This window comes from Lissotriton helveticus, chromosome 3_1, assembly GCF_964261635.1.
Source record: "Lissotriton helveticus chromosome 3_1, aLisHel1.1, whole genome shotgun sequence".
NCBI classification, from domain to species: Eukaryota; Metazoa; Chordata; class Amphibia; order Caudata; family Salamandridae; genus Lissotriton; species Lissotriton helveticus.
Genome location: NC_136061.1, coordinates 1391399659 through 1391426039, shown reverse-complemented (window position 1 = coordinate 1391426039; position 26381 = coordinate 1391399659). Strand labels below are relative to the sequence as shown.

The window sequence follows — 26381 nt, the reverse complement described above, 5'->3', positions numbered from 1 at the left end:
GGTGCCACATGAGGGTGAGAGAATAAAATTGAATAGGTTTGCATTACATGTTTGGAGATATTGATGTAATTATTAAGGAGGAGATCCTGACTGATGAAAGAATATGTCAATAACTATGGGTTATATTTTATCTTTGCATGTACACGTCCAGCATGTGTCTACTAAAGGCAAGTACTGCCATGTATTTATCCCAATCCTTCAGTTTAGTTAACTAGGAGGGATCCCTATCCTGAAGAAGGCCAGTGGCCCATTAGGACGTTTGGAATAGGATATAACATGTCAATACCAGCAGATAGGGTAATGGAGATATAGTTTCTTCGATATGCCTGCATAACAACATTTTTAACCCTGTCAAAGCAGGCCTAGAATAAATAAGAATAGGGGCACCCAATTAGACAGTTTTACAATAACCTTTTTTCTCTCTGCATTTGGGATCCCTTTCACGAAAAACTCTTTCTATAAAAAAAAAATGCGCTCAAACCTGAGCGTTGGTCTGCGCCAGGGTGTGTCAGTGGTGCTATGATGAAGCATGTCACTATTTAATGGGTGAGGGCAATTTTAACAACCCTATTGGTTTCCCAGTAGGTTCTTCCTCCTTCACAGTCTTTATTCCCCACACTCTTAGTTCCCTATTAGGGTAACTGGAGTCTATATCCACTCTTTGTTCTTCTCATTGGGTCACTTTGAATGTCTGTGAGGGCCTCATTTACAAAGAGGCTCAGTGTTAGACTTGGCATCTTTTGGCGTGTTTCCCCTGATTTTTTTTGCTTTCTGACCTCCTGTTTTTTTACTCTGCTTTTGCTGGTGTAACGTTTCTGCGTACTTTTCGCACTGCTGATCAGTGCCAAAGTGCAGATGCTCAGTGTAAATTGTGCTATGGATTGGTGTTTCCATGATTGGATATTTGATTTACTTGTTAGTCCCTAGGAAAGTGCACTGAGTGTGCCAGGGCCTGTGAATAAAATGCTACTCGTGGACCTGCAGCACTGATTATGCCACCCACGCGAGTAGCCCTGAAAAGGTACCTCAGACCTACCATTGCAGAGTCTGCGCGCAGTTTGTAACTGCCATGTCGACTTGGCCAGTGCACACACTTTCCAGTGCCCAACCTTCCGTTTTCTTACATGTCAGGCACCCCTAAGGTATGCCCAAGGTACCCCTGTGGGCAGGGTGCAGTGTATGTGAAAGGTAGGACATGCCCTAATGTGTGTGGAATGTCCTAATAGTGAATTACGGCCAATTTATTTCATTTTTCACTATTGCAAGGCTACCAGTTCCCCATAGGACAGAATGGGAGGTTTGTTTATAACATCTTATAAATATAACTGGCCCAGGGAATTCAGTAAGAAAATAAAATTTAGTATGCCTGAACTCAGAATCTAAAGATGCATCTTTTAGGGAAGGTGATTTTTACATTCTGCGTTTGAAAATAGCACTTTTAGAAAGTGGGTATTTTCTTGCTCAGTCATCCTGTGTGCCTCTGCTGGAATGTGGATTGCCTGTCTGGGTTTTGGATGACAGAAGGTTGGGGTGCCGGAGGAGCTCCAGATAGTCTAGGTAGCGCAGGAAAGGGCTACGATGGGGGAAGAGGGAGGAGATTTCCTTGCACCGAAAAGGGCCTGGTCTGCCTCTGACAATGGCCTTCTCCACCTCCTGCCAGGAATTCACACCAGAGAAGGCCCAACTAGTTCTGGCCGGGCACAGACACCCTCTGCCTGAAAGATCAAAGGATTTTTGGACATAAATACTGGGTCCCAGGCCCCTGAACTTTGGAACTGATCTGGATCAAGAAGACTGCCAAGAAGAAGAGCCGAAGAAGCTGCAAAAAGGAACTACTGCTTTGCTGGGTGCTTTGCTGGGCTGACCTGCAGTGGCTGCTTCTGTCTTGGGCAGTGAAAGGTCTGGACTGGACTTTCTGCAACCTAAATTGTGAGTCTCTCCAAGGGCTTGAGGTAGAGCTTGCCCCCTGTTCATGAGGTCTCATGGACAGCAAAGACCGCAAGTTCTTCGACCCGAAGCACTGGGGACTGTGTGTTTTTTTGTGCTGCAACAAAAGAACACCAACTTGATGACGTCTACAACGCCACTGCCGACTCGGTGTCCGGAAGGCACCGCCGCAGTGCCACACCGCAACCCTCGTCTCACCGATGACGCCTGTTGACGCCACCACCGAGCCACGGCTGAAGCTTTGGCACCGCAGAGGGCACCACCGCAATGCCGCACCGTGACCCTGGTCTCACTGACGACACCTGTTGACGCCGCCAACGAGCCACTGCTTGCACTGTGACAGGTGGGCACCGCACCCCGCACCGCCTTGCTTCATGAGGACACCCTGGCTAGCCTCACGCCGCCTCTTCCCGCCGAAATCGATGCCGCTGCTTGCACAGTGGTTCGAGAGCCCCACTCGTAAGTCACACAACGCACCGCCCTCATCCCGCATCGCAGCCTAGGCCTATCGATGCCGGTGCCATAGACTCCAGTTTGTCAGCCAATGACAGCGCTCCAGCAACGACAACGACGCTGCTTGCACCGTGACCTGCTAGCACCATGACGAGCACCGCCCTCATCTCGCACCGCGACCCTGGTCTCACCTTTGACGTCATCTGACGCCGCCACTGAGCCCCTACTTGCACCGTGACCTGGGGGCACCACACGCCGCACCTCGCACCGCAGCACCTGATGCCTGCAAGCCACAGTGCTCCTGATTCCACCAGAGAGGAGCCAGACCTGCAACATGAGTGACTGCAAGGGCCTCCACGCCCTGCCTTTCTCAGAGGTACTGTTTTACGGGTCTTCCCAACACCGTAGCTGGCCCGCGATCCCGCGACCAGCCAGAACTGTTGAATTTTTTTATTCACGACGACGTGGTAGCCCGGACGGAGCTATCCCACAAGGAACCCTTTTTAATCAGCGTTTTTTTGGAACTGTGAACTTTTAAGTATGATAGTGTGGATTTTTATCGTTTTTGGTCTTGTCTTAATTATATAAAAATATTGGATATTTTTCTAAACTGGTGTGGTGTCCTTTTGTAGTGCGTCTACTGTGTTACTGTTGGTTATGTGCAAATGCTTTATAGTCTGCCTCTACGATAAGCCTGGCTGCTAGTGTCAAGTTACCAAGAGAGTGAGATGGGGTTATTTTAGAAGCGTAACTCCCTTAATCCTGACTAAGAGTGGTGGTTTTTGCCTGGCTTTGGGCCAAGCCCTAGACTGCCAAAAATCCAATTTCTAACACTCAGTATTGGCCAGCACCCCGATAGGAAAAGTTCGGTTAGAACAACAGTGTTGACCTCAAAGTTAGGAAGGTAGGGGTCGAGAGCCTCAGCTGCTCGCCGTATTACTACTGCAAAGGAGGCCCATTCCTCAGTGGCTTGCTTGGAAGTGAGAGCAGGCTGGTGTCAGAAGAGGTGTTGAGATAACTGCCATCCTGGGGGTCCTCATACCAGTTTTCTTCATGGTAAAGTGGGACAAGATTGTCTCCTGTGGCATGTTCATTATTAGAATCTGTTACAAATAATGAATTGGGTGTATAAAGCCTGCCCTGAGGAATCCGTGCATTGAGCAGATCAGGCTGTACGGGCAAGGGCTAAGGCTGTATGGGCAAGGGCTGCAACTCAATGGGCATGGAGGGCAACCTCGGTAGAAGTCGGGCTGGCGCAAACTCAGAGTTGGACAGCACAATGGGTTATGCCTCATCCTCCAGCGGTAATGGAGTCAGCATCAATGTTGAAGTACTGGGGACCGGGTGTGGAGACAGAGGTGGAGTCACCAAAGGCTCTGTAGTGTAGTGTAGTTCCTATTCCCAATAAGCTCTGCGCATTGGAATAACACAAACAATAGTTTAGACGTAGGACTTAGGTCGACTAGGTCTCTATTGAATATGTTAGACTTAATTATGAATGCCAGCTAGCTCAGAGGTCACTAGAAACTTTCTCGAATTCACAAGAAGGGATTCGTTTCTGACAATCGCATAAACATGACAACTTTGCTCCCTCAAGAATAAGGAGTATATCTCCAGAGTCGCGGAAACAATAGATAGCTATTTTAGTCAGTCAATCGTGCATGCTTAGTTTCACCAGAAGTGCAAAGAAACAGAGAGACAGGCGTTTTCAATAAAAGAGGTTATTTAATGAACAGTCTTCTTTCTCATGCAAGAGAAGTGAATTGCTACAATCGCAATACTTGTCATAAAGTAAAGTGCGTACAGTAAAAGGAGTACTATAAAATAATACTGTAAAAGCATGGTATGGTTTCTAAGCCATACGGTGTTTAAAATGGATAAAATGCATACCATGATAAAATAATGACTAAAGGTACTCAACTGGTGCTTCTAAGATATGCCTACCCCGGTGTACCTAACCTAAGCCTAGTACGTGGGAAGGAGTAAGTGAGATGTAGTTTGAGTTAAGATAGTTTCTGCCAAGAATCTAAATCAAGAATTCTCCAAGGGTCTAATCAGCTCCGTACCTTGGTTATAGAATGAAGGAGGTCTTGTATCTCTCTCTCAGGACTCGATCTCCCAGCAACCCGCAAGGGTGACAGGTAATCACTGGAGCTGGATTTCTCGGCAGGAGAAAAGACAGCGTCTCTCTCAGTGCATCAGCGGGAGGGTCGGCTTCCTTCGGCACTTGCTACAGCAGGGCGTCGGGCAAGTAGATAGTCGACCTGCTCCAAACCACCGTGTGTTTTGCTAGGGCAGATGCTGGTATATTTATACCTGGAAGGTGCCGAGTTTGATGTAAGGTTGGACATAAGACGTCACTAAGAACTCGCAGTTCTTTCAGGACTCCGGGAGTTCTAGGACAAATCAATACAGAAGCAGGGGGAATTCCCGGGCTGCTGGAGGCTTGGTTTAGCTAAGAACACGTTGTGCTTTCTAGGAGTCTATGGGAGTAGCCTTGCCGTATTTGGACTGCATTGGCTATGTCTTAATATGGGTATGATTCTTATGCCTATATAAGGATATGGTTTGATATAACCACATGAGGGCATAAATCGGGAATATTTAACTATAGTCCTAGATTCGTCTACAACACCTACTCCACGTATAATGTCCATCATTACTAAATACTAAGCAATTTGAAACATATCTATGCATGTGTTTTCCATCCCACCCCAAAATACATAAAATGCATTTGAAATGGTATAAACACGAAAAATGAGTATTATACTGTATGTTTTCAAGCAGTGGTATCATTCAGATAATATATTTTTAGTACATTGGAATATTGACTGAATGAAGCACGAAATTTACATTTATGAAATGGCTCTTAATACAGAAGAGAGGGTCGAGACCATTTCATCACATATTTATACAAGACTGTACATGTGCTAGAGGCGAAGTCAAAATATTGTCTCTAGAGTTTTCAAAAATAGAAATCTTGTTCTCTAAGAATAGTTCTACTTTAAGCAGAGGATCATGTGCCATGAGGTAAATATTTCGAGAACGTGGAAAAATATAATTTTGCTTTCAGGGAAAAAATAGTTCCAGAGTTTTTAGAAGTTCTGTTTATCAAAACTGAAGGCCGAATTCAGAGTTCAGGGAACGTTGTGTGCTCGTGTTTTCAAAAGCTATTCTCGTAGTTAGGAGAGAACATTAACTCAGATAGGCTGGCAAAGAATTCGTTTACAACAGTAGGTGAAAGTTGGACCATGTCCGAAAAAGTAGAAATAGTGCATATGTGAGATGCATTGCCATCATCGGTGTCTAGATCAGCAATGGGCATAGAAGGTTGTACCTGTGTGCTGCTTTCATCTCGTACCTCACCGCCACCTAGTCGTAATGGTGAGGTCTCAACGAATGTCGTCATCAGAATAGGTAGCCACTGAGGACAACACGTTGCATGAGCCATTACCGAACCAAGCAAAGTATCGATATTCATAGGTACTGCTGATGGGAGTGTGAGACAGACGTCTAACACGCATTCTTCTCCACAGAGCAGGCATCGTAGAACCGGTAGGATGCAATCTTGCCAGATTGGTCTGAACGAAAGAAACCAGGTAGTATTCAGATCTCTTAGGCGAGCCAAGCCGAGGACTTTAGTAATCCGATCTCGGTATCGCATTGCTAAGAGCGTTTCTTCCATTGTAGCCTGAGTTTTGTCTGTGACTGGACTTGCCATATCGGAGCAGAAGGAACAAAAATAAGATTCCTGCTACGAGTCCCGAGATGAGAGGCAGGCCGCTGAACACAGAGTGCACGAAATTCGGGAAGATGCTCAGGACTGCTTCAAAGGGTGCTGATAGTCCCGAAGAAATTGTCTTAAATACATGTGTGATGCCACTGGTCTCAGACATGTTTAAGATTTGACTTAACATTTCTACGAAATGCACGGGGCAATTTGTTGATAATAATGCATGTATCTCTGCTGCTGTCATTGCGTCTTGCAGATCATACGTTTCTCTAGACGAGGTTAAAGGCACAGTTGTTTGTAAAAGAATGGATTTCATTCTGCTTAAAGTATCAATTCGAAAAGAAGAGATATTCAAAGAAGGCCATATCGTTGCCTCCTTGTATGGTCTGCTGTTTGGATACAATACTTGCATACAGCAAGTGACCCTGGATGTAACACTGACGAGATAGGCCGTTCCTGACAACATGCCACAACAGCTGCGGTCACTTAACATAACGTAACTGCCGTTGGAAAGTTGTCTGAAAAAAGGCTCTATTTGTGTAGCAGGGGTGCCGTGCAGGTGGCATGAAAGGTTATTTGATGGACCTTCGCAGGCTCCATGCAAGTTAATTCCTTTACACAGAAGTGTACAGCTCAGTGAATTTTTACAGTTGTTACCTCTAAGAAATACCTATTTTTTTCCCCCACTCCAACATCTATGTGTGTAAGGTAAATTCCAGGTTGACTTGATGTATCCTTTACCCAACCTTTCATACAGGCCCGCCGGTATGTGCTTTTGGCAATATTGAAACTGAAAAGTCGTTATCGGAATTGTAATGGTGCCATGTATTATCCATTCAATGACAGGTTTTTCGGAGACTGTCAATGGTAATCTTTCTAGTTTTTCACTGCTCAGCACTGTATAGTCTGCCCCTCTTTGTGCCAAAGAGATTTGTTTATCTGTGACGTTGTGTTGATTAGACGCCATGGCATTAGCCTGAATGGAGATTTTGTAACGTCCAGCCTAACTGCACAACAGAACGTAATTGGGACTGGCCATGTTGTAACATTAGCATATCCTGTTCTATTATATCAATAGCAGATGATACAATGCTGTCCAGTGAATAAATTCTGGAGGACAGAGTCATTAACCCGTTGTCCACTACAGACAGTGTTTTTTCTAAATTAATACGATCAATTTCTCGTATTTTTTCAGCAGTTTCAATTTGCGTTACTTTCCAAGCTTCGTTGTAAGCAGCATATATACCGGCGTATATGAAACGTTTTTGACGCTGTTTGCGAGGTCCAATAAGAAATCTCGCAAGTCAGCACCTTCTTTAAGTAAGGTCAAGTGCTGCTTAATTTCAGGTAGTGTGGATTTCTGTAGCCATTCGAGGCATAGTTTTCCTACATTGTATGTGATTATTATCCCTGGATGTTGTCTCTGGGAATATCTTGGGTCTGGCCTGTTCTGTTTGAACCCCTGTGTTTTGTTCAGGAATCTATCTTGACAGTTATTAGTGTCTGTGGGCCAGATCAACCATTTTCTCCAATCAGGATTAGTTCTATTTTGGTGTAAAATATGGGATACGTCTATCTCCACATCTGTAGTGCTATTACTATCAGGTATGGGCTTTGTTGTAGACGGTTTGTTTAAGTCCTTTATCCTAGCTAGGCCGAGACAGGTTGTTTGTTGAATGGTGTCATTCAGGAACATTATCTGTTCTGGGATCATGCAGGCTCTGAATAATGATTCTAAACCTTGTACCTGCCAGTCTTTTGTACCCCAGACAGTTTTTGTCTCAATATTGTTTTTCCAAAATTCAAAACCAATTGTAGACAATTTTTCATAAAATTTTGCAGAATATATCAGTTTAGTATTTGTCAACATGTTTTTCATTCCTGTCTTATTTATAATCTTAAAATACAACGTTTCTGGATCAGGGTTATTAAACACTGAGAAGTAAGGGAATTTCTCATAAAACGTTTTCGAGCTGCCTTTTGGCGGTGTTGGACAATGTTCCCTTTGATTATAAGTGAAAACATTTCTAGGATTAGCAGATTTATGCAAATAGTGGTGCCCATAATGATTAAAGCAATACATTTCTTCATAATCTGATGAACCGTCTAAATAATCATGTTCTGTACATTTTGCTGACATTTCTAAGTCTGACATCATATTATTAATAGTTTCAAAGTCCCAATCATCAGAGAAAGTGCTAGGTGATACAAAGTCACTTAAAGAAACCTTGAAGTGATGTAGATATTTCAAGAGTTCAACCGGGCCATAGATGTCGTAATCAGTAGCGTCCCATGCTACACCACCAGGTATAGGAATGGCTGTGAGGTTTACTGAAGATAGTTCTCTTTTTTCAATGTGAGAAGATCTGTGAGGCTTTAGAACCAAGTTGATTTTCTGACTTGCTGTGTCCATTGTACTGTATTTTCCATCAATCATTCTTCCGAAGCTTACAACCAAAATGAGCCAGAGTAGGAGGAAAAGTACACCTAACACAATCCACAATTCAATCCATGGTGAAATCAGATATGTTTCTCCAAGTTGATGAAAGAGTTCAGTTATTTTTTCTTTGAAAGTTTTATTTGCTGGCTTTTCTTCATGTTCACTTGGATCTTCAGAAAAGTCATCGAAATTGATGAAGTAGCCAGATGCAGTTCTGTCAATTGTTGGAATTGTTTCCGGACTTTCATTAATCTTTGCATTTGTATTGTCAGAGGCTACATCATTGTAGACAGGTATTTCTTGACGAGCTGTTGCAATTTGGATTTCAAGAGGCAAAAGTTACATGGCTTTGTTGCATAGTCCTTCTTTATTCACTGCAGGTTTATCAAATGTGATTAGTCTCTCAGTTTGAACCACTTGAATTGTAGCAAGGTTTGGTCTTCTGCTACATATTGGGAGTCCACTGGGCCTACTACTTATTATTGGCCACATGATTGTGGTTTTACCAGGTCGATTGATACAACTCTGTTCTCCTTTTTACCAGCAAGGTGCGGTAGTACTACTGATCTTGTTCCGCTGATTGCTAAGACAGGTACTGCTTTCCTGTAGAAGGCCCAAATTCCTTCTTCACTGCAATCTTTTACCTGACCAGATCCCCAATCTTTGGAATCCAGACAGGTCTTGCTGGGACAGGTGGTTTTTCTTCAGTGGCCGTTGGCTTTAGCTTTGTGTTACTTAGACTTCTTGTCTCATTTAAGTCCTGTAAAACAGCCAAACGATCTTTGATATCAAAGGTCTTTTGTTCCACCACTAAAGTCTGACTATCGAGGTCTTCGATTATCATTCTTGTACCAAACAAAAATTCATACGGAGTGATTCCACCCAGAGAATGTCTTGGCAGATTATTAAGACTACGTTGGACACTTATTAGATGTTTGACCCACCCATCACCCGAACCTAATACCCTCGCGGTTATAGATTGCTTTATGTCCGGTTTTTTTCTCTTCACTATCGCATTTCCCTCAGGATGGAATGGACTAGAGTACAGCAATGCAATGCCCAAGCTGGCCATGGCCTCCTTGTAAGCTTGAGAGCTAAACGCAGGACCCTGGTCAGAATGTAGCATGCCAATTGCGTATGTGCCGATAAAGACTCGCAAATCTTTTATAACAGTTCTGGCATCAGCCGAGCGCTGGGGCCACATCCAAATGAATCTCGTCTTAATATTTATGGGATCGCTTCTTTCCATCTGGACGTCTGCTTGTAGATAGCCTAATGCAGTCTAATAGATGTGTCTGGGCTGGTCTTACTGTGCCTGAGTCTGGTATCTGGTCCGGTTCACAACTGCGATCTCTGTTGCAGTCCTGACAATCTAATGCAAAGTTATAAACATGCACGCTCATCCCCGGCCACCAGTATTTTGATTGCAATTCTATTAGAGTTTTCAAGATCTCTTGGTGCCCCAGACCCATTCCAATGTGTGCTTCTTGAATCAAGTAAGCCCTCCGGTTCGTGTTTGGGATTACTCTGTCCCCCACTCCAGGGATTCGAGCAAAAGGAACGGAGTTTGCATCAATTATGTATGTATTATTGAGTGGATATTTTAGAGGTAATGCCGCATAGTCGCCTTTTAATGAGGCTTTTACTGCCAGCATGGTTTCTCCATCTATTAGTTTTTTAGAACGCTTTTTTGTAGCTACGGAAGCCGGTTGAACAGCTGCCGTTGTGGCTTTGTTAGCCAATGAATTCCCTGCAACGTGAACGCCATAACGTCGAAGACTCTGCGTATGTATCACGTGAGTCTTTCGTAGTTATTTCTGTAAAAGAACTACTTGTTCCCATAGTTTTTTATGCTTTATTGTAACACCTGTCTCATCTTTGTAACCGTTTTCAATCCAGGTCTGCATGAAATCATTGTAAGACTGGACGCAGAAATGCGAGTCGCACACTATTAGTGTGGGGAATTCGCGATCGGCATTCTCAAGCGCCATCTTTAAAGCTCGTAGTTCAGCTCGCTGAGCTGTAGTTTCTGAGTGATTCAGTTTTAGTGACCATTGGTCTGAATTTACCTATGCGCCAGCGACCTTTAACAATCGCGCATGCTGCATTGTAAACTTGTTTATCCACACCGTAGTGTTGTGCAGATCCGTCTGTGTAGATTACACAGGCGTACTGTTTGAGAGGCAGAATTTCAATCGACAGAGGACATTCATGTTCGTATTCTAGATGTTCTAGCTTTTTCATTTTGGGATCAAATGCGTGTATCACGTCTGTTGCAGCAAGAGAATTAATCCATTGTATCCATCTCGGATGTAAAGCTTTAGCATTCGGAATGCTCGGTCTTGTTACTGCCTCAAGGGCTGATACTGCTGTTAAAACAGATATGCTCTTCCCTTGGGCTAGGGCTCTTTCTTTTGCTACAGCAGTTTGGACCGCAGTCAGAATTTTTTCAGTAGAACTGAATTTTATTTCAGCTTGTGTGTACAAGTGTGATTTATAAGCTATTGGTACCGTTTCTCCCTCATTAGAGGTCAGGTACGTAAATCCGCATCTTCCTGGGATGACTCGGATTACAAGGTTGCGTTCGTTTGCGCGTGTTTGCAGTTTTGTTTTAGTTAACATGTCTGTTTGTATTGATCGTAATATTTTGGTGTGTTTCTGTGTCCAATTAATTGGTTTGAAATCAGATTTTATTTATTCGTAGAGGGGTTTAACCCTCTCTGCGTAGTTTAGAATGTCAGTTCTTCCGAAATTCAGGCAACTTAGAATTGATTGTAAGTTTTTCAGCGTTTTCGGAGCTTGGAGTACTGCACACTTCTCTAAGAAGTTGTCTGCTAGGCTTTTGCCTTCACTTGATAACTCATATCCTAAAAATAGGACAGTGAGGTGGGCAATTCGTGATTTTTTAAAGTTGAATTTGTATCCTTCAGATGCGAACACAAGTATAATGGTGTACACTCTTTTCAAGTGTGTCTCCAGGTCATCGTCTCTAAGATAGATGTCATCGACATAAGATAATGCCTCATCATCATATATTTGTAGTAATTCTGTTACCCTGGCTGAAAATAATCCTGGGCTGTTCTTGAATCCCTGGGGGAGACGACAAAATTGCCCTGGGCCCCCATACTGGAGAAAGCGGTCAAATACCTGCTTTCTGGTGCAATGTTTTGACAGAAGAAACCATTTGAAATATCTAATGTCGTTTTATATTTTTTGCGCACAATGTTATTCATTAGTGCTGCACTGTGTGAGTTTTGTACTGCAAATGTTTTGCAACAAGAGTTTAGGTGTCTGTAATCCAAAACTAGACAATATGAATCGTCCGGTTTGGAGACAGGAAACAAAGGGTTGTTCATTTGTTCATTTGTGAGGTGCATGTTTCAATCACCCCCTGGTATTCAAGTTGATCTAAGATCTCCCTGACTTGTTTTTTAGCTTCTTGCTTTACAGGATACTGCCTCTGTGCAGTAGGTTGATTTTTTTAACTGAATTTTATGGTGAGGAGAATCCTCATCCCATCCTACATGATTTTTATATAATGCAGGGGCTTGGCCCACTGCCCATTTTTCTAGCATATGTGTATTTTTTATGAATTGGAATGTGATTTGAGAAGGCAGGCATAATCATTTCTTCGCCATTGGGCACTCCCTGACAAACCCTGGTGGCCAGTCTTTCTCTGCTAGAAGGATATCATAGCCTTTAGATAGATTCTCCCAAAAGAGACCTCTTATTTTCCTAGTTTTGTCCCCTTCTATACGTAATGTTATTTCATATAATTTATGGGGTACACTAACTCTGGTGTCTGCAGTTTCCACCTGAATGTATTCATTTGTGTCCACTGTCTTCAGAAGATTCATCAGGATCTTGCGAGCTATGGTCACTTCTGCTGCGCTGTCTAGCATTGTCTGGGCCCATTCTCCGTTCTTGAGTTGTGTCCTCAGAATCCTCGGCATGTTTTATTTTAATACTAGCTACCTTCTTCTTGGGAAATTGTATTTTTTTACTTTGATGAGCAGGTTCCTTGTCTTTGGACTTGACGCACTCTTCTTTATGTTCTGACCGTCCTCTTCTTTCCGACTTCTGTGAGGAAGTCTGAAAAGATCGAGAGGGACGTGTATCATTATCTTGATATCTGTCAGGTTTTCTTAACTTGTCCCTATCTCTAAGGTTGTATCTTTTTTCAGAGGGCTCCCGTTTTGGAGACCTGTCCCCTCCTCCTGGAGATCTATTTCTCCGTTGGGGAGACCTTCCTCTGGACTGAAACTGTTTTTCTCTGGGAGTGGTTTGTTTATTACCCTCCCACTTCTTTTTTGGAGTAATGAGATTATTCTTAATAAAGCTTTTATCAGGATTTTCAGTTAGTTTTGGTTTTAGTGGTTTCCCACCCAAACTATCTCTACCTAATTCTTCATAGCACTTTTCAATTATTCTGGCAAGTTCAAAAGGTTGGTCAGTTATTTCTGTTTCTTTTAATTTTTGGCGGATCGCCACAGATGCTGCTTCTCCTTTTATGTTGGCTAGTAGTATAGCCGAGACTTGCTTAAAGTCTTTCAGTAATTTCATAACTAGATTTAAAGCAGGCTCCGGACCGTATTCATTTTGAATCTGTCTTAGTACGTCTGGTATAACCGCCATAGACGGAACACCATGTGTTTTTGTGTATATTGAAGCAAAGACTGTTCCCCAAGTGTCAGAATTCTGTGTTTTTCATGAGGTGTACTATCAGGAAATACTGCCTCTATTTGAGTAATTTTTGGAGCTAACCAGAACGGAATTTGTTCCCGTTTTGCGGGTAATTTGCCAATGACTGATTGTATAGTCTGTGGTGTAATTTTATTTGTGTTCCCCTGGTGAGGGGTGTGCTGTGGAATTGTTATTGCTGGTTGGACAGTTAAAGTCCGCATGACATATTGGACCAATTGTCTATGTATTTTAATTAATTGTTTTAGCTGAACTAAAAGTTCTCTGTCTGACATTTCTTCAATGTCAGGATGTGGTGTATAGCTGGCTAGAACCGGCCATGTGGCTCCTGGTCTACCTAGTGGACCGAGCCTGGTAATGTGATTTTGATGTTTTAGGGCGCCATTAAACCAAAGCTGATGCTCCTGGTAAGTTAGTGGAATTTCAACGTCCTCGAAAGGAACGTATTCCATCGAGGTTCCTCTGCTTTGTAGTAGTGAACCTCGTGTGTCACAGCATTTGCTGCTGGAAAAGTTATCCATGAATAGAATACCTCTGTCTGCCGATCTTCATGTGCCTCTACCACAAATATGACTGTAGCACCTCTTGATGATACTCCATTATTTATAAGTTTGTAAGTTACACTTCTTCTTATATTTATCGGGATCTTTATTGCATCTGGGTCATTTTGGGGGGCTGCGTCATCTAAGACTGCTTGAGCTTCTATTCTAGCTCTTTCCCTTTCATCGTCACTTTCCGGCATTTTTGCTGACAGAAAGTTTGCAGAGCAAGTTTCAAGGAAACAAAGATTAGGTGCACAATATTTTGGAACACTGTATCCTTCAACGTTGACTAAACCAAAAACTAATTCATAGGATTCTACTCGTACTAAGTTTTGGCGGATATTAACCTTTCACCCACTCCAGACGTCTATTGGAGTTTTTATGGGAAAAAGGGGGTCTGTGTGAAAAGCACGACTGAGTTACTCTAGTATCTAGCGTTAAATTATCGCCTTACCAAACGTTGGGTGCCATGTAGTGTACTTCCTATATTCCCAATAGGCTCTGTGCATTGGAATAACATAAACGATAGTTTAGACGTAGGACTTAGGTCGACTGGGTCTCTATTGGATATGTTAGACTTAATTATGAATGCCAGCTAGCTCAGAGGTCACTAGAAACTTTCTCGAATTCACAAGAAGGGATTCGTTTCTGACAACCGCATAAACATGACAACTTTGCTCCCTCAAGAATAAGGAGTATATCTCCAGAGTCACGGAAACAATAGATAGCTATTTTACTCAGTCAATCGTGCATACATAGTTTCACCAGAAGTGCAGAGAAACAGAGAGACGGGCGTTTTCAATAAAAGAGGTTATTTATTGAACAGTCTTCTTTCTCATGCAAGAGAAGTGAATTGCTACAATCGCAATACTTGTCATAAAGTAAAGTGCGTACAGTAAAAGGAGTACTATAAAATAACACTGTAAAAGCATGGTATGGTTTCTAAGCCATACAGTGTTTAAAATGGATAAAATACATACAATGATAAAATAATGACTAAACGTACTCAACTGGTGCTTCTAAGATACGCCTACCCCGGTGTACCTAACCTAAGCCTAGTACGTGGGAAGGAGTAAGTGAGATGTAGTTTGAGTTAAGATAGTTTCTGCCAAGAATCTAAATCAAGAATTTTCTAAGGGTCTAATCAGCTCCGTACCTTGGTTATAGGATGAAGGAGGTCTTGTATCTCTCTCTCAGGACTCAATCTCCCAGCAACGCTCAAGGGTGACAGGGAAACACTGGAGCTGGATTTCTCGGCAGGAGAAAAGACAGCGTCTCTCTCAGTGCGTCAGCGGGAGGGTCGGCTTCCTTCGGCACTTGCTACAGCAGGGCGTCGGGCAAGTAGATAGTCGATCTGCTCCAAACCACCGTGTGTTTTGCTAGGGCAGATGCTGGTATATTTATACCTGGAAGGTGCCGAGTTTGACGTAAGGTTGGACATAAGACGTCACTAAGAACTCGCAGTTCTTTCAGGACTCCTGGAGTTCTAGGACAAATCAATACAGAAGCAGGGGGAATTCCCGGGTTGCTGGAGGCTTGGTTTATCTAAGAACACGTTGTGCTTTCTAGGAGTCTATGGGAGTAGCCTTGCCGTATTTGGACTGCATTGGCTATGTCTTAATATGGGTATAATTCTTATGCCTATATAAGGATATGATTTGATATAACCACATAAGGGCATAAATCGGGAATATTTAACTAGAGTCCTAGATTTGTCTACAACAGTAGAGGTCCAGTAATGGGTTCAGGGGATCCAGCTGGCACCAAGCGTAAACCCGCCGGCTGTCTGCGCTGTGGGGCCCACAGGCGCGACAAAGACAGTTGGTAAGAATCCATAGTCGCAGCATGGCCTTGCTTAACTCTTGAATCTGCCTCGGTGTCGCAGAAGGCTTCGAAAACTCAGGTTGTGCCAGGACAAGTAGCGGGATGGACTTCGAGGTCGATCAGCTTGGGGAGTGAGATCGAGAGACATGACGATGCCCTCGCATGTTCTCAGGTGTATGAGACTGACAGGAAGAAGCTGAGTCCAGCTTGGATTTTTTATGTTTTTCTTTGACATATTTGAGGATTTGGAGTGTGATGATGACCGACCTCATGATTGGCTTCTGGGCCGCGCATGGGGCCAAGACAGGCCCATGGACTTAGATCGGCCATGACGCAGGGACTTCCAATTCTTCTTGCCAGAGCTTCGGCTTGCGGCCCGAATGGCCCTCCAGTTTATCACTGGCTTAAACCCGGATGTCTTGGGAGGAGACATTTCCATCACACGCAGGATTTCGATTTATAAGGTAAACAGGTCTCTAAAAGAGTTGAGAAGTAGCTTAGGTTCTACACATGGTGGCGCGGAGAGAAACCAACTGACCTCAGCACGCAGGAGTGGAGTCTGTATGCTTAACATGTCATTTCCAGAGTGGAATACCGTCATTGTGGACCCGAGGGGCGTACAAAGATACAGCTCAAAAGTTTCCAAATCCAGTCTGACACCTGGGCAATTATTCAAAAGATAAGGAACGTGTGGTAGGAAGTCACTATCAGACAAAAAGACTAGTGTTATTGATTAACATAGTTGGCACAAACAGCAATCTCTCAAAAATTAATTATTGGAAGAGAGTCTTCGCAAGTTCGCTTCACTGGGCTCTGACAAATGGAAAACAGAAAGTACTTCCAACGCCTGGAACATATTTTCTCTCTTCTACTGGAAGCCTGCCATGCCTGATCTTGTTAATAAAGTGTTACACATACTGACAGTCGTGACTGCATTCAAAAACATCCAGCGCAGTAGACACCATTTGTGCAGTCCCCATAATAAATTGTTGTCAAGCAGGCGATTTGTTACAAGGCTCGGTCAAGGAATAAATTAAAGTAAAAGGACAAATATTGCTAATGGAAAGCTTTCTGGACACTCTCCCTCTCACATAATTTCCACGAGTCCAACAAATGTTATTGCCATATATTTATAAATATTTATGTTTTATGGGTCTAAGTATTTGTTCGGTGATATTTTACAATGAGAACAACATTGTTTTTCGCTGAGAAGTAAATCAAACCTACAGCTGCTTGGACTGCTGCCCAGCCTAATATTCTACGGACCGTTACTTTGCCCTTCGTTGATTAATTATTCTTAATTTTATTAAAGTAATTTGTTATCATCTTGTCCTAGATTCAGGATGGTGACAAAGGTCACAGATGAAAAAAGATGGAATCCAATTTGCTAGCGATATTTATCACCTCAATCTGACATAGCATAAAATATATAGATTTCCAGTCATGTAATAAAGACAGATTGCTTTGTTTTCTCTAGATGTTACTTACTTTTAAAACGTAGTATACAATTCCGTGCTCTAAAAGGCGTACATTTGTGGGGAACTCTTATGTGTTGCAGTGAAGTACTCTGTCAGCAACGGAAGTAAAAAGACGGTTAAAAAAGGTGGCCAAGACCAATTTCGGCATTAAGCTGTCTTACTGCATGCACAGCTACAGGATTTTGATGTATGGAGTTGTATCTAATAAGCCACCCGAGTATTCGCTCTAGAAATTAAAACCGTACTCTGAGGATTTCTCCTAGAATAGCAGCCAACCAGGCCTTTGCACCAAGAGTTCATCTGCCCACAAAGCAAAATTCCCTTTAAGATGTGTAAGGGTGGGCATCCATACCAAAACACTGTTTTAACTTTAATTTTCTGTTCTAAATCAGCCGACAGACGTTTTGAGAAGAGAAAAAAAAAAAGGTTTGCTTGAAACAGTCCAATGTAATAGAACTGAGTGGCCAGACAGCTATCCTATGCATAAAGATTTTTAAAAAGTGAATAATTAAAACATTATGTTGGGAGCTGGGAAAGGGGCAAAGCAATGCACTCACAGGGAGTGCTAAAAAACAAATCAAAAATAGACAGACCCTCAAGTCCGAAGTGGAAGTATGCAAGTCAACGAATAAACATGATAAAGTAGCTAAGCTATATGGGCAGAGCAAACACATGAACAGGAAGAAAAGCCATTGAATAAGGAGCAGAGAAGTGAGATAGGCAAGAAAGCCATCCAATCATGAGAGAGGGGCTGATCTAAAGCTTACTCCACATATATTGTATTGTAGACAATCGCTCTTTAACATTAAATAGCTACGGTGAATAAAGTGATCTTCATCTGAACAGGCAGTAGAGTAAATGGTAAGTAAATATGAACAACTGTGCACGAATGAGTAAACCAGAAACATTTGATCAGAAAAGTACTAAGTGTATTCATGCAAAAGCCAGATGAGTGACGCCACAGGGACAAGCCTGACGGAACAGTACCTTTGCTAGCCGCGCATCATTCTTCTAAGTGAAGAAAATGACTTTGGTAATTACTTTTGAGAGCATGTAGGTGCACCACTGACAAAAAGCAAGTACTGTAGCTACTCAAGATGTGATCCTTAGTCATAAGCAGAAAAATAAGCTGATCTCCCACTTAATGGCGACAGAGAAACGTAAGACCTTGGCGGTGATTTTCTTCACGTCTTTTTAGGAATAATATTTTCCTTGGAATTTTGTCGAGTCACTAAGATAGTTTCTGGTCTAGAATTTGGATTGAAGTTCTTGGTTCAATATGGGCACCAGGCATGACCAGATCCACCGGAGCTGGTGTTACCAAGACGGACCTCACTCACCCATTGAGGTCCGTAAGTCTCTGAATTGAAGGTGGCTATCACCAAACTAGTCCAATTGGAACCAGGTTCTTGCTGAATGCTTTGTAAGCAGCATTGTGTATAAAGTGTCACGCAAGTGCAACCGGATAACTCTGGCTAGTACAAGCACCTCACCCAGTCTGTAATGACTGGCGGCACTGCGTTCAGGGAAGTGCTGGTCCAAGACTATAATCACTCACTAAGCAGGGCTTCTAGAGAAACGCCTGAATATTTGTAGCCAATCTTGACCAGCTGCAGGGTGTCTCCGATTGTCCCGTCTTTTATCTGGAAACAACCAGCTGTGGCTCTTAAACCATAGCACCTTCCAGGAAACAGTCATGGTTGCAGCCAGTGATGGAGCTCAATAGAAGAAGCAATGTCCTAAGGAGAGGTAGAAGTTATCAGAACCTATCCTATCAGAAGCAGACAAAAAGATGCAGGACTGTTACTAAAAGGCATCAGGACCATGCATAGGGCCAGAATATCCAGCCACTGTTCATGGGACACCGTATTAACAGCTGAACCTTTCTTTGTCCAAAAAAGAGCATCCATAGATCAGTGAAATAAGAGTGTAAGTGGACATGACGTGAAACTGAGCAGTGACAACAGCAGCTGCCACTGTGGCATGAACTGGCTGCATAGTAAAGTACTGAAAGGGAAATGTGTGCAACACTTGTGAAACAAAACAAAAATATAACCCCAAGCTAAACACTGATAAAGTCCTAGTCACAATTCCAGTATGCAAGGATCTGTGGGTCATCTGCATATGACGTTAGGTAAGGAGAAGGGAGGCATGCATAAGATGCTTGGCTGGGCTGGGTACAACCTATATGGAAGAAACATGCAAGTAACACCTATTAAAATGACATTACATCTATTATAACACTTAAATGATGCCCACCTCATTGAAGGCAATAAAGTAGTTCAGGGCTAATAATGGACTTCTGTCCCAGCCTTCAAATGTTTGTCTTTCTGTATCGCACTTTTGAATTTATATATTGTACTGTTAAGTGGGTGGAATGTTCGAAGAGCCTCTATCAAGGGAGAAAATGCATGAGCATCTACAAAAAGAAATTATAATTTGAAGCAATGTACAACTGTGGAAGTAATTCACTACCACTATGTTACATCCGAGCAAGTGAAGGTGTTAGTACTAAACAAGCCATCACACCATTATTGATCACAGAATCGCATCGGAGGTATAGATCTACGGTTCCTAAAATGAGATTAATAGCATTCATTAATAGGTGACCTCAAAGGGCACCTATTTATTGGAATGGTTTCATACTATGGATGAACTACAGTAAATCACTGACCTTAAATCTAATTATAGCAACACATTGACTGTGCAAATACATCATTTATTAAAAACCACAAAAATACTTTTTTTTCACAATTATTAAGTAAAATGGCAACTATTAAGAGCACGCTAAAACACTGTAGTACTGCGTTCGAGCATCATGTATGTATAGAAAGCTAATTTAACTACAAAACACAATACATAACTAAAGGCTTGCTTACTGCTAGAGAAAACGATAATAGTATAGCCAAGAAAAGGGCTTAATTGCGATTGGATGCGGTTCATGTGAATTGCAGTTATCAGTGTGGTCTGTCAGTGGGATATCTGTGGACAAAATATGTGGCAATAATGAATGGTCAGCAAATAGGTGGCGGGACACTGGGCCTGTCTGGCATAAAAAGCTGTTTTATTAAGCCTTAGGTGAGCCAGGAACACAATGCCACATCACTTCCTTTCCTAAAGGAGGCGCAATGCAGGGCATGCGGAATACTGCTCCTTCTAAAAGAAAAGGTGACGAGGAAAATCAAGCAGGCAATAAAATATTCTCACTGCATTTTTTAAGTAGTTTTACAAAGGGGTAACTTTACAATTTATTGTAACAGGTATATATGTACAAAGAAGCGAACCACTGGAAGCTGTATAATTTCCCTGCTCAGAATTCCGACTCACACAAGCTCATAATTTCCCATGCATTTTATTTTAAAAACAAATATATTAACTATTGCTATTTTTAAGTACCAATAATCTTGACTCCAGGAAACAGGCCGCCCGCTTTCCTTCCACTCCCAACGTGTGAGCCGTTTGAGGAGCGACCCCTCTCCCTGTATCCCAGTGACCATTTATAGCGCGGTATAATGCTCAACACTGTCAACAGTTGTGCGCAACAGCCTACTGAGGTATGCTGCATAGATGCTAGATAGCACTGCGGATTTCAATTGACAAATCCTCTGCACGTACAGAACCTTCTAGAATCCGTGTGAATGAAAGCGGTACTTGATAGTCTGGAAAGCCCGTCAGGACGTGTCCCAACACAATGCGTGGCATCATTTGTTACTGTTAATTATGGGCAGGGCGTTGGTTTGGTATTCAGCAGTGAGGCTTCATTAGGAACAGAGAACTTGTCATCTGAGTGCCCATAATAATCTCCTACATTATGGATCTATGTGCGTAGCAACCAGATGCCTGTGTAATTATTGCAACGAGTAATGAGCAGACATGATACATTTTTCACTCGCGCATGCAGGCAGGAGACTTGCTTTACACATTACCATTATGAACTAGCCCATTAGCAGTTCATAGTTGAAATATTTCCTAATAGAGATGACGCAGGAGGGAGGCTGCCGACTGAGGTCTAGATTTACAATACAGTTGTGTGGAAGTCGTGCTGCGCCAATCAACTTTCGTTTAAAAGCCGATTTATGCAAATGAGAGTCGACTTACAAGCCAAAGGGTAGGAGGGAGAAGTGGTAATGATCTTTCCCCCACAGTGAAGTAGGGGTAACACTGGGACAAAGGATGCCCCAGAATGTAAAAATAAACTTCCTGTAAATCCATAGTGGTCAGTGGATCGCCAAGACGTATCAAGATATTGCGGGGATCACGGTTCGATCCCCAGCGTCGGTGGCAGCTCAGCTCAGCATCATGTGACTCTGGGCAATAGCTCACTTAATCTCCCCAACGGCTCAATGAGACCGTTAGGAGTGACTAGTTCGCGCTCTACAAATACCGGATTTATTTATTTTATTTATCAGGGGAAAGGCCATCTTAAATGCCGTTGCTGACAGCAAACGTTTGACTCCTTTCAAGTCGAATATAAGTGTATGGCTCATTATGGGTTCACCCCTACAAGAGAACGGAAGGGACCCCTGTATCCCTTTTACATGAAGGCAATGGAAGGACAAAAGTCTTCCTTAGGAGAGTTTCCATCCCAGCTAGATGCGTTGACTTTTTCATGGCCCCTCCATGAAGAGGCTTGTGATGGAACCATTGAGGACTGATGAAAACTCGAATTCCAGCTGACACCTTCCTTTCATACTTTGCAGGGTGCGCTGATGCTGGATGTAAGACAGCTGCGGAACATAACAAGCATTTGCAATGCAATAGGTCGCGCATTTGCGAGAGTTTAAGCTATTGGCATTGTAAATGACAATGCCTTTTATTTATATGTTTTGATAATGAACACACAAATAAAAAGCATTGTCATGTACAATGCCAATAGCTCAAACTCTTGTAAATGCGAGACCTATGCAAAAAAGGTGCTTCCATAGTCCGGGGCTGCTAAGAAAGTGAAAGCACGCATGGCATGCTGAATGTTGCAGGAAATCATGTCGTGCCTGCAGTAGGAGAAACTACTCAAAGAAAATAGTGCTTACAGACTAAAAAAGACTCACTGTGTAACAACCAAAGTAACAGGGCTCATGGGAGGTTACGAATGAAGACAAGGTGGTACTAAGAAGGGACTAACAAGCCTATTAACGAATCAGAAGCTAGCATTTACAAAGGACAATGGCACAAGCCAATGACAAATAGGGGCGGAGAGTGGGCAGGGCTTCTATTCCATACTCCAGTACACCATGGCTCGCAGAACAGCACATGCGCTGCCCAGGCTCGACCTAAAAAGGGAGCAGGCAATCCGTCCGCCTTACCGGAGCAAGACTTGGCATCTAAGGCAGCTAAGGTGTGGAGGAAGAGCTGAGTCTGGGATTGCGAATGAAAGCAATGCCCAACCACAGGCCTGCCTACAAAAACTGAACTGCCAAATATTTGTTTGTGCAGAAACTGCTGCTGCTGTTGTTGAGAGTGAAAGAGCAAGAAAGAATATGCTTTGGGAGCCCCATAGGATCCAAAGGACTTCTTGGGATCTACTAATCTATGGGGGGTAGGAAACCCCAGGAGTTCTCTAGTAGACCACTACCTCAAACAGCTGGAAGCCTTGGACCAACTTCTCCATGTGAGGTACTGGCTCTTGTACTTTCACCAGGATTAAAAAAAGCTCAGGCTACAATTTACTGGAGATCATGAAGGAAAGGGAATTAACAACAAGTTCAGGAGAAATTAAAGGCTCTTCCACATGCCGACATTTCTGGAAGTACTTTTATGGTTGATCATGGCTGTAGCTAAATAGAACAAAAGCCTGCTACTTGGGGTCTTTTAAACCTCAGAGGCGTTGGTAGCATTTCTGTTTCTGCTAAACCACCTCCAATGAAGAGAGGGCAGTCAACTTGCCCTCGTCCCTATGGGAAGTGTCAATGTTAAACTACAAAATTGGCCCCAGAAGGGAGTAGCAGCTTTCCTTTGTGTACACCAGTTCGTACCATGCTACAGCACAACAAAATGGACGCAAGTGGGAAGTAGAATGGACGCAGGAGTGGTGCTTCACACTCACCTTGACAATCCACTTCCTAATCCTGAACAGAAGTGGTAGATAATGGACACAGTCAGTCTCCAGAGAATCCTAATCCTGAACAGAAATGGTAGATACAGGGCACAGTCAGTCTCCAGAGAATCCTAATCCTGAACAGAAGTGGTAGACACAGGGCACAGTCAGTCTCCAGAGAATCCTAATCCTGAACAGAAGTGGAAGACACAGGGCACAGTCAGTCTCCAGAGAATCCTAATCCTGAACAGAAGTGGAAGACACAGGGCACAGTCAGTCTCCAGAGAATCCTAATCCTGAACAGAAGTGGTAGACACAGGGCACAGTCAGTCTCCAGAGAATCCTAATCCGGAACAGAAGTGGAAGATACAGGGCACAGTCAGTCTCCAAAGAATCCTAATCCTGAACAGAAATGGTAGATACAGGGCACAGTCAGTCTCCAGAGAATCCCAATCCTGAACAGAAGTGGTGGATACAGGACACAGTCTCCAGAGAATCCTAATCCTGAACAGAAGTGGTGGATACAGGACACAGTCTCCAGAGAATCCTAATCCTGAACAGAAGTGGTAGATACAGGGCACAGTCAGTCTCCAGAGAATCATAATCCTGAACAGAAGTGGTATATACAGGGCACAGTCAGACTCCAGAGAAACACAGGAAAAAACAGGCTAAACTGTGACGCAGATGGGCTCTAATGGCAGAGAAGCTGAGGGTCTCTGAATCATAAGAACAACGGAAGGTCTATTCCTTTTATTAAAGAAAGAAGGAAGAGGAATTCAGAAGAGATCATTGGTGAATTTGCTGGAAACGCGGATGCTTTTTCGAGGATGTAGTTTCCCATTAAGACGTAAGGACGGATGAAGGGACATGGAGGTAATCGCAGAAGTAAATACAACTGCCAAAATCAGAAATACACAGAAAAAACAGAAGCCCAGGAGTGACAAGGGAACTTTGGAGTTATTTACATGCTCAAATGTAACGTGCACTCTATTGGGTTTGTCAACAGCCACCAACAAGTAGTTTACTCTGGTATCAGCCATCACATTTAAGAGCAGAATTTGACCAGCAACAACAGTTCTTAACAGTGACTAGAAACCAAGTAGTACTGTACGAAACATTTCGTAAAGCAGACTCTGCTGTGAGCATCCATGCAGAAAAACAACGTTACTTCATTTGAAAGAAAGCTTATTTCAATATTATGCTGCAGACAGTGCTTTTTTTAAAACCTGTATAAAGAGAACGGTACCTGCACCAGACTCTCGATGGCATGGAAGCCGCGGATTAAATTCAAGGCCGCGCACAAGAGACTGAGTAGAACAGAAATAATCCCCGCCAGGGTCACGGGTTCCAAGCGCTGATGAGGAGCTGAAAAAAAAACACAGAACACAATTATGCATAACTTCTCATTTTAATTTAGAATATTTGGAAAAAATGCCCCACCTAAGAGGTTATTATGCAGAATTCCATCTCCGTTAATTTTAGATTATTTGAAAATGTCATATCGAAAAGGTTAAAGTCCAAACTGTACAGGAAATTGAATTCATTATTAAAACAAGGAAGGTATTGGCTATGCACCCTCAGTTGAGTCAGATAACACTAATACACAAAGATCCCGATTGACAAAGGTTATTTTGGCTGTAAACATTGATTAACGGGAAAAATGTCTGGATTTACGCTCGCAAGACATTCATAAAAGGGCACCTTACAAGTGTAAACACATTTTCACAAATTTAAGTGCATACCACGAGTTGTTCCCATACCAGGAGAGTGAACTGTGGCTTTATGATGTGTGTGTATCCTTGTGAGTTTGTGTATGCCAAAATCATGTCTTTGTGAGCATTCCCAAACGGCTCTCTGACCCATTCCCACCAAACAAATGGGTGGGATTTACTCTTAAAATGGGCGGGAATAAAACCCTTTCCAGGGTGGGAAGGAAACCAGAGGCTATAAGAAAACAGGGTGTGGCATAAAAAGGGGAGGGGGAAGAGGGAGTGGAGGGTTTTTTGGGGGCAGGGAAGTTGATATCCCCTGAAAGAAATAAGAAAACAGTCCAATTGCACATACGCCGTCGCCGTGGCTCGATTGTCTCAGCTTTTCCAGACATTGTACATGGAACATTACACCCCAGCACAGCTGAACATTACACACCCTCTGATGTACAGCTTTTTTCTGCAACCCAAAATGATGACTTTGTAACTATATCAGACACCCTTTAAAAAAGCGCAAAACCATAACTTCACACTACATATAAAGAATGGAACGTGAATGCAAATACAATTACATGAAGGCCGGTGACAGGATTCCGGCTGCTATGAGGAAGCAGAAGACTAAAGATATCCGGGGGGTTCACCAGGGGTCCATTGGAGTGGATGAGGATGAGAGAATCTCTTACCAGCCACTTTATTTTAAACTAAAAGCACCTTTAGAGGCCCTTATCAACTACAACCATAAGAGATCCCTTAGAGCAACGGTTGTCAATGGGACAGCGCTGCCTTCATACTACAATTACAGCTGGGGCAGGATCTGCAAGCCAAAGCGTCTTGGTAAGAGAAGTTGTAGCATGTAGCAGACAATGTAGTGGCAGAACACACCATGGGCGGTAGCCCAGCATGACAGTATCGAAACAGGTTTAAGAAAGCTGCATTAAAGATGCTAAGGGTACCTATACATTGTTGACCCAACTTTGGGAATCAGAAGAGCTCTATGGAAAAGAGGGGGAGGGGAAAGACCCTCCCAATGCTTTTCGTAGCACCTCCGGAGAAACTTCTTTCAGGGAGAAAGCAGTGCTTTAAATGGGCCGGTACTGTCCGGTACAAAGTACCAGCACTTTTTTATTTTGGGAGGGAGAGTCCCAGCACTTCTGAAGAGAAATGCTATACTTTCAATTGGAGAGTACCGGCACTTCTCAGAAACAACTTCTATTTTTCCATTTCAAGCACTGGGAGAAAGGATATTATTAGCATTGCTGAGGAATTTGGAACCATGTGGGGTATTGTTTTGGGTCAATATTGGTTTCGAATGTGAAGCGACAATAGCAGGATAGGGCTCAGGCAGTCAGAAAGGGCAAGACATTTTTAAGGTTCTTTGGTGACAGACAGGGGTTTTGTTCGTACTCACGAGTAGGAAGAACTCAGCTTTTGTTCTACTCAGTTTTAGGTATAAGTTTCAACTTCATGCTTAATTGAAAGTAAAAGGAGATCTGAGAGGGTGAGTATCATGGACTACTGAA

The 26381-nt window shown here is 42.9% G+C and overlaps 1 protein-coding gene across 1 annotated transcript in view; it reads right to left on the bottom strand.

Moving 5' to 3' along the window:
* The window catches only part of SEC22A (SEC22 homolog A, vesicle trafficking protein), a 240478-nt gene that overhangs the window by 73552 nt on the left and 140545 nt on the right, over positions 1–26381 (bottom strand). The window contains exon 5 of the mRNA XM_078682032.1: positions 24399–24517. Coding sequence (XP_078538158.1) covers positions 24399–24517 — 119 coding nt within the window. The remainder of the gene's footprint in view (positions 1–24398; positions 24518–26381) is intronic.